A 9,182-nucleotide genomic window follows, 5' to 3' on the forward strand; every position below is an offset into this window, starting at 1 on the left:
CACTCCCTCACTGAGGATAATGAGATCATCCCTTCTCTGGTTGATCTAAAAGGGTGTTGCAGGATCAGAGAAACCGGTATTGCGTCATCACACAGGTGTTTTTACATTCAACAGAAACATGTTGATATATTTATAGAAATATGAACAGAATCTGAGCACAGAAACACAGCGAGGAGGAGAAAGTGTAGAGTTATAAAGCATCAGAAGAGCTGAAGAGTTTGTCCTTTCCACATCAGAGGATAAGTCCGCTGTACTGCACGTACATTTAAATAATTCCTCCTGTTCACAATGGACATTCAAAAAAGTGCAAACGTGTCCTTTAAATAAAGAGAAAGAATGTGGAAGGAGTTTGAAAAGATTGAACTTTGCAGGTAAAAGATGATACGAAGTTCAAAAACTGAAACCGACACACTTTGGTCACTAAAAGAGGGAGTTTCTGCTTCTTTCAAAGTCAAAAGATTGAACCTAAATACAAACCCAACTCTGAAAAAGTAGGAAAAAAGCAAATAAAGAAAGAAAGCAGTGATTTACTTTGACTTGTATTTTATTGCAGACAGTATGAACACACGCTTTGTCTGGTCTTCTTCATTTCATTTGTAAATATACATCCATATCTGACGTTCAGGCCTGCAACACACGAGGGGCAATTTAGGGCTGTTGATGAGGTAGAATAAGTAAATGATGACGTAATCACGATTTGACGTCTTAAAAAAAGCTGGATGCAGGGAAAAGGCCTCGTCCTTTAGGAGCAAAGGTGTTCTGAGGATCGCAAGTTTGCAACCAGAAGCGTGAGAAAAATCATTGAAATGTTTAAAAAACAATGTTCCCAAAGAAAGAAGGGAAGACATTTTGATATTTCACATTCTGCTGTGCAAAATGTGAATAACAGATTCAAAGGATCTCAGTGGACTTTATCTCAGATTAGCCTTGAAGGATTAGTGCTGTATTAAAACAGTAGATGGCGCTTTGAGACAAATTAAAACCATGAAATGCTGATTTAAATAAATCCAGAACCAAACGTCATCATCAACACCAGCGTTGATTCATCACAGTGCAGCCACAACATTTAGTTCAGTGACTCTTTAGTGTGAGTGAAACTAAATAAACTAAAGCTTCCAGCTGACACAACGACATAATAAACCACCGTCAGGCCTAAAGCTCATTAATGAATGTCCCACGTCTGTGTAATCAGCGCTCACGTCATGCGGTCTAAACTAATTAATCAACAAGACATTATTTACCCCGCCCTCTGCTGCCTGGGCGTTCACACATCCTCTTCTTAGGAAACTTTATCAATCAGCTGACGACTTGTTTTCCTACGTTTGCGTCCTCTCCTCCCGTGGCCACGCCCCTCTGTGATGACAGGTGTGTTCGGTGCGTCCTCACCAAGGTTCAATAGTGTATAACTTTATCTGTCCGGGGATCAAATATGAAAAGTGTTTATTTCTCACTAACCATCCCAGTAATTTAACTGCAATTTAGAAAAATGGAACCTTTATGGTTTTTCAGTTTAAAGTTTATTAATGTCGCTAATTTGCCTCATACCAAAATTTATATTTATTGTAAATTGAAATTCAATCTCCACTTAATTTAGCATCTGCATGGCAAAAAACAAGTTTACGTCATTTAAGCAGCTGATTCACATAAACACTGGAATTCAAGTTCATTTGTTCATTTACATTCAGAAACTGGGCTCAGTGTTTCCTTGTTGATCTATTTGACTTCGCTGTCAAATAAACTGGTAAAATAAATGAAAATTCTCTGATAAATTTATATTCAATCATGAGTAATTTAACAGACAATAAACCCACCAGAGTTTTCACTTCCTGTTGTCATGTCAGAGACGTAATCCATCTCACTGGCTAGATTTTCTGTTTTATTCTGTAAACCTGAGGAACTCGGACTCCGTTGGTTCTTTGTTGAGGTTTCAGGTTTCCTTCAGGACTTTCCAAACACACTGGTCTCCTTTTCTGTTTGTTGATGCTACAGCGCCACCTGCTGCTGCAACACAATCATTCAATACTTACCAAATATACAAATTCAATTTAAAGTTAAATTTATTAACAAATATTGTCTTTTTCTACTAAAAAAGTTTTTATTCTATTATTTTTTATTCCTGTTTACTCTGAACACAAAACATTTTTACACAACCAGTGAAATGTTTTCATCAGTTTATCCTGATCTGGGTCGAGGATCCACATTTGTTTTTTTCTAAACTCTAAAGAAAACTAAACTCATATCAGTTCACCTCTAAAAAGATTCAGCTGCTTCATAAAAAACACAAAGTGAACAATTAAAAAATAGGAATTTATTGAAGTTGAACAGGAGGCAAACATGGTGAAAGTGCAAGCTTTGCTAAAACTGTTGTATAAATATATAAAAATTATTTATTTTACATTTCCAAGTAAAACAGGTCAGAGCCTAAAAACACAAAGTACACAACATAGAAGACACATAAAACAACAACATGGGATTAAAACTATTTCCCTCTCAAACTGTAACAGAAAGATCTTTTGTGATCTTTGGACGGCTTGTTTGATTTGCAAGTCAAAGTGTTTTTTGTGGAAAAGGTAAATTCATGAGACCTTTATCGCTCCGTTAAAACACATCCTCCTCTTTTTTTTTTTAAAAGGGTCGATTCACCAGAGCAAAAACTCTTCCCTGTGTCCAGTCATGCAGATAGTTTCTCTTTTATCCCTCCAGGTTTTTAGGTTATTGTATCAGATTTCTGCCTCCACACAAAAATATTAGAGGGTAATGAAAAAGAACGTTTAAAAAAGAATAAATAAACCTTTGCAGACAATCGTTTAGTCAACCGAACCAAGAGTTTTCATGAGAGACATTCTGATGATTCATATGCAACATCACCTGAAAACCTGGAGGCATAAAAGCAGGACCGTCCGCTCTAGAGGTGACCTAACCCTTCGTTCTCCAGAAACGTTGTTCCAGCGTCACGTGAACGTTAGAGCGTCTCGATCTGTGTCACACTGAAAGAGCTGCAGGAAGTAAACACCGACACACACACTGACATGTAACATCCAGTCGCTGGCTTTTTCTTTTTTTTAAAGTGCTGAAAGTTTAAACAGAGAATTTGAAGAAGAGTTTATATACATTATTATTGTTATTATAAATATTATTTTAGGTTAGTAACAGTATGTTTTTAATACCTTCATGTTTAACCCAGAGGCTTTGAGCTTTTAATATAATAAACCATCCATTAATCTTTTGTTTCATAGTCTTACAACACGTCTACTGTTCGACTCTTCTCTGCCGTCTCGTTTTACTAGGATGACGTTTTGCAACATGAAATTGGAGACATTAAAAAGTGGTGATTTTTTTGCATTTTTCCCCCAAAAAACTTGTTGCGTATTTGAAGCTTCCGGTAACGTCATAAGTCGACTGCGTCTCAGTTTACAGTGTTGTTTGTGACTCTGGGCAGGACGTTGTCATGGTGATGGTTTAGAGCCTCCAACACATCTGGATCGTCTCTTCCTCTAACCAGCACTGAGCCAGATGTTGCTCATTCACTAGAAGATGGAATTTTACAGCTCGAGTTTCTCCGCCACAGAAAATGCAAAAGCAGACAGGACGTGATGTCACTCACGTTCTATTGAAGAGGATGAGGAAGATGATGATGCCCGTCAGCAGCGCCATCATCATCACCACGGACGTCAGGAGGACGGCGCGGCACGCCGGCCGGCCCGTCAGTCTGAACAGAGCGTCGCCAACGCCGCCGCCGCCGCCGCCGGGCACCTCACCGATGGCCCTGGAAGGCGGGCTGGGAAGCCCCACGTCCAGGGAGCGGTTCGTCATACTCAGAGATGTCAGCGACCTCTGACCTTCAGACGACCTTCAAGAGAAACAGAGAGCGTCATTGATCAGGTGAAGCTGTGAATTTTATGCTTAAGTAAACGTATCTTCAGTAACTATAAAAAGGCAAAAATGTCTCTGTGGGAAATATTATAAACGTAGGAATTAAATGTTTAAAATAACCTTAAGAGTCTGAAGAATTTGAATCACTGTAAGAAGAAAAATGAACATTTTAACTTTTCAGAACAGAATGAATCAGATTTGTGTTGAAAAAAGCTTTTTTGTCTAAAAGTTTATTTGGACTAAAAAATGTAACAGGTAATGATTATCAAGGAAACACATTCAGATAAGAATCTGCCTCCAGTTCACTGTGAGTGTGGCTGTAGAGCCTTAATTTGTATGTTTTTAGTTATTTTATTGATAATATTTCTATAAAATAACTCTTTTTATTACCAATTTCCACAATATTGAATATTTAATAAAGAAAGTTTATGGAGCGGGGCATTACAAAAATGCCATGGAAGAAAAAAAAATTACCTGAGCACAGAGGAGTTAAAATCATCAACATGAAGCTTTTAAAAAAAAGTCATAGAAACTGAGAATAGGAATCATGTTTTTAAACTGATCCCATGTCCTTTAGAAGCGCAGAGGTCCGGTTACCTTTTGACCTCCAGCTTCCCCTTGCTGCGCTGGAAGCGGATGCTGTAGACCCTCTGCATGGCGGCCGGCAGGTAGGACAGCATGTCCAAGTTGGTGGCGAGTCGCGGCAGGCCGAGGGCCGGCAGCGGCGTGAGGCCGCGGCACAGCGGGCACTGGATGGCGCCGGGCTCCGACGACTTGACGTTGATGCGCGCCAGGCACTCCAGGCAGAACGTGTGCTTGCACTGGAGCATCTTGGGACAGCGGAAGACGTTGTTGAACTGGCTGAAGCAGACGGAGCACTCCAGGTCCGGGCCGTCGTCCTCGGAGCACTGAGTCGGGAAAGGGGACGGGTGGAGGTCTGGGGACGGGACGATGATGGAGACCTGGCAGGAGGGGGGTGGGGCGAGGTGGCGGTGTGGGAGCCGAGACCGGAGACGGGACTGAAACGAGGCTGGACTGAGGACTGGATCTGAAGACGAAGCGTGGTTCTGAGGATGGAGACGCTGATGGGACCGGGTCGTGACCTCCATCTTGGTCCGGTGAGGCCCGATAGTGATGGACGTTACGGCTCAGAACCGTCACCGAGCTGTGACCCGTCTGGATGAGCGCAGGAGACGGAGAGGAGGCCGACAGAGAGGCATCATGGGAAATATCGTGAAGGTCAGGAGGTGAATTTGGTGGTGGTTGTGTGTTTTCGTGGGGATTCATGACTCGACGGAGGAAGAACTGAGTGAAGCTCCGAGGAGACGATGAACAGATGGAGGATGTGGAGTCTTCAGCCGTCACATGGACGATGATGACGAAGTGATGAAGGTGCTTCAGGTGCAGCCCCAGTCTTTAAAACAAAAAAGAAAACATCGATACACAGGAAGCAAACAGTAATCCTCCGGTTCTGAAAAATGTCTCAAAGCTGCATTCTCTCTGCTGTCCACCAGGGGGCGACTCCTCTGGTTGTATAGAAGTCTATGAGAAAATGACTCTACTTCTCTCTTGATTTATTCCCTCAGTAAACATTGTAAACATGAGTTTATGGTCTCAATCTCTAGTTTCAAGTCTTCTTCAATACAGCATGATGTTCATTTAGTAAATGATGCTCCATTTACAGTCAAACTGGTCCTGACCTCGACCCCATCCACAGTCAGAAGAACACTACTCATCTGGTCAAGTTTGAACCTCCGACAGCACAGAGGGAACTACGTATCATACAGACTCTACAGGCCGACTGATTTCATGGAAAACCACCAACAACTTCCACAATGAATCCTTTTTATTTATGCTCCTCCCATCACTGGAAGGTCAATCAAACTAAACTTGCTGATATATAAAAGTGAAATGCAACAACTTACTTTGACTGCACTTTTCCATCATCATCATCATCATCATCATCATCTAAACAATGTCTTCCTGACGATAAACTCTGCAGACAAATAACTGTTTATGGTCATATTCAAATATATATTTTAGATGTATAAATCAAGAAGACCTGAAGGTAAATTCTGCGAGGATTATCGCCAACAAAGCAAGGCTCAACGTCGACAAAAAGGAAACTACACTGACACTGGTTGCTTCCTGGATTTGCCCATCAAGGTGCATCACTAAAGAATAAAAAGCAGTTAAACAAAATGTTGCCTTGTGCAGCGCATTCAAATCAAACTAATCCCTTCTGACCCGCCACGGGCTCTTAACTTTACAACTTTGTTTAGTTGTGCATAAATCAATCTTAAAATGTGAGTAGACGTCTCAAAGACACCAGATTTAACCGTCTAAAAAGATTCACAAGACATCTGGAATATGTTTCCAAAGCTTTACAGATACGTATTAAAAAGACAGAACGTTCTTACCTCCTGCAGTCATGTCTGTCACATTAGCTCGATCGAGTGGCACAGTTCCTGTCTAACTGGCTCCAACACCTCATTTGCATCGTCTGTTTTACTTAAAAAGGGAAATAACATGCAAAACGAGCCGACCGTCATGCTGTGATGCTGTGGAACACCCAGCAGGGATCACCTCCAGCTGGTTACAATGCTCACACTGCGTCTGTCCTCTTAACGGATCCAAAAACAGTTGAGTCACCTCCCTCACAAGATTGTTATCTTCACAGGGGGGAGATATATATAGACTGATATATATATATATATATACACACACATTGCCGTTTGATCAGATTCTATGTGATTTGGACCATTAATTGTGAAAAATTGCCAATAAACTTAACATAATCTAGTTTGAATATCTGTCAAGATTTAGCACAATTAAATCCGATTCAGAGAACAGTTAGTGACTCTTTTTTATTCATGTTTTGCACTATCAGAACATATAATGCGGAATCAATACTGTAGGTGCATCCTCACCTGAAACCCTGATCAATCATAGAAAGTCCAAATCATCAGAACTATTTAATGAAATTTGCCATAAAGTATATTTTGCTTCTGTATCTTTTACATCCGATGGCCGATAAACGCGCTCTTCTGATGTTCTTGAACATCTGGGCTTCCTTATTAATCTGCACAAAACCAGCCAATCTGGAGATGTGACAACGACATCCTTTACCACGTCAAACAGGAGATACAACTCAAGAAGTGTGGCGTTATTAAAGCATTTCACAGTGTCAGAATGGTATCAGAGTACTAACGGCTGCACATAAAAGGTCATGTGTGTGGTATTCAGTATTGCATCCTCATGTAAATGACATCCAACCAGCTGACCTCCTGTTAGTTCCTGCTTCCCGTCATATTATATCAGTTAACCATTAAAGAGGGCACCACAACCAGACCAGAATATTAAGTGGTAAGTATTACCCCTTTAAATACCAATAGATGAAGAGTCACTGAAGCTCAACGTCTAAATACCCCTTAGATGCATAAGTGGGTCAAAAATGACCCGGTGAGGTTGTTTTCTTGAAATATCTTTGTAATGAAAAATTGTTATCATTTCATGTTCCAGGTATTCCTCAAAAAACATGTTTTTGATATAATGCCATTAACATTTTTAACTTACCCTCTATACATTTTAAGAAATTGTAGTTTTTTGTTTACTACCCCAAGCTTCCATAAGTGGGTCAAAAATGACCCCCATGCATTTTCTATGGAATCCAATGTAGAAACACCAGTGTCAATGATTCAAAACATAAAAGAAAAAGTTTAAAATCAGCATAAATATGTTTGTTTTCAAAGCAGGTACTATTAAAATGTGCGCAATTACAAAGAATAAACTATTTCTCGAGGGGGGGGGGCACCAAACTCAGACAACTCATCATGTATAACAATGTTTGAGAACATATATACATGAACTGACTTAAAGAAGAGTCACAGATAAGCACAGCATGGGCAGAGGAACCCGTGTCCTGGTGGAGTAGTGTGGATGAAGAACCTGCTCTTACCTTTTAAAACCACCGGTGAGTGATGGCTCCTGTCACCCGACTCTGAGACATCATCACCCCGGGGTTCGGTGCTTGGTATCCCGGCCTCAACGTCTCTCTTTCCCCGCCGGCAGCCTGGTAGTTTGCCTCGTTTGAGTAGCTGGGAGAAAAACGAGGAAACGGATCAGTCAACTCACCTGTTGTGCTCCTGGCTGCGTTCCAGCATGAACACACCTGAAGAAAGTGATGCTGATTAACGGGGAGCCGAAGAGAAGCTGGGCCTTCTCCCCAGAGACTGATCCCCAGAGACTGATCCCCAGAGACTGATGACCCTGAAGCCCAGCCACCGCCAATTAAGCCCCTTAATATCAGGTAAGATCAGGTAACCCTGCATTAGTCTCAGCCAGGGGCGCCGAAAAGGGGGGGTAAAGGAGACGGATTCTAGGGGCCCATGATGGAGGGGGGCCCAGAGAGGCCCCTAATGATGATGAAATTATAATACAGAAAAAAGCTTTTGGTGAGAAGAGTTGAGCAAGGACCAGTGATTGAAAGGTTGCAAAAGGAAGCTTGACTCAGTCGGCAACGTTATATTATATATATATTTGCCATTCTTTCATATATTAAGTTCTACTTAAATGATGAGAAATCATATATGGCCATTTTGTATTCTGATGGCGTTTTTGTTTTTGCTGAGATTTTTTTCTCTCCACTGATTATAATTGCTATTTTTTCATGGAAGAGTTTATTTCCAATTTAAGAATCAGTGGTGCAGCAAATAAATGACTCAAAATGAATTCCATTGTATTCAGAGTGCTCAGTTCTTCCCCTACTGTACATGTCAACTGTCATGCTGTTCTTCTTTCACAAATATGGTAATGATAGTCAAAAATACCATTAAAATGCATAATTGTATGTAAAATAGCATCAAAAAATTTTGCCGCTGTGTTGGGGGCCCTGTAAAGATTATTTTCATGGGGCCCAAAATCCCTAGCGGCGCCCCTGGTCTCAGCATAGGGTAAAGTGCAAACAAGAGACACAGTAAAAGAAAAACAAGATAAAAGAAAATGAAAATAAAAAGTATTACAAATAAGCAAAGTAAAAAAATCCACAATAACTGAAATATTATTGTTTATTTCATTTTTTTACAGTCCCTAACTATCATTTTTGCTTCAACTGTTGTTTAATTGTCAACAAAATGCCTAAAAATGTCAACTGCCACACCAAAAATATGCGTTAATACCAAGATGGCAGAGAAGAAATCCATTTATGGACCCCGAAATGATATTACTCTATATTGTATCTAGCTTATTCTAGTCATTGTTTTCCATCATATAAACAGTAAGTGCTAATACATTCATGTTTAAATAAAGAA

The 9,182-nt window shown here is 40.5% G+C and overlaps 1 protein-coding gene across 2 annotated transcripts; it reads right to left on the reverse strand.

The window, feature by feature from the left end:
* Positions 1–2,357: 2,357 nt before the first annotated feature.
* On the reverse strand, positions 2,358–8,132 carry LOC129101541 (RING finger protein 223). Of its 2 annotated transcripts, XM_054611394.1 has the most exons (5): positions 8,045–8,132; positions 7,832–7,970; positions 4,471–5,287; positions 3,605–3,850; positions 2,358–3,527 (listed from the first exon to the last, which is right to left on the reverse strand). In XM_054611394.1, exons 3-5 carry the CDS (start codon positions 4,980–4,982, stop codon positions 3,521–3,523), a joined length of 765 nt encoding a protein of 254 aa, XP_054467369.1. In that variant the 5' UTR covers positions 4,983–5,287; positions 7,832–7,970; positions 8,045–8,132; the 3' UTR covers positions 2,358–3,520. The 2 variants fall into 2 exon arrangements, with proteins under 2 accessions (XP_054467369.1, XP_054467368.1); XM_054611393.1 differs by having other exon boundaries at positions 7,832–8,128.
* Positions 8,133–9,182: the final 1,050 nt, after the last annotated feature.

Source organism: Anoplopoma fimbria, chromosome 13 (assembly GCF_027596085.1).
Source record: "Anoplopoma fimbria isolate UVic2021 breed Golden Eagle Sablefish chromosome 13, Afim_UVic_2022, whole genome shotgun sequence".
NCBI lineage: Eukaryota > Metazoa > Chordata > Actinopteri > Perciformes > Anoplopomatidae > Anoplopoma > Anoplopoma fimbria.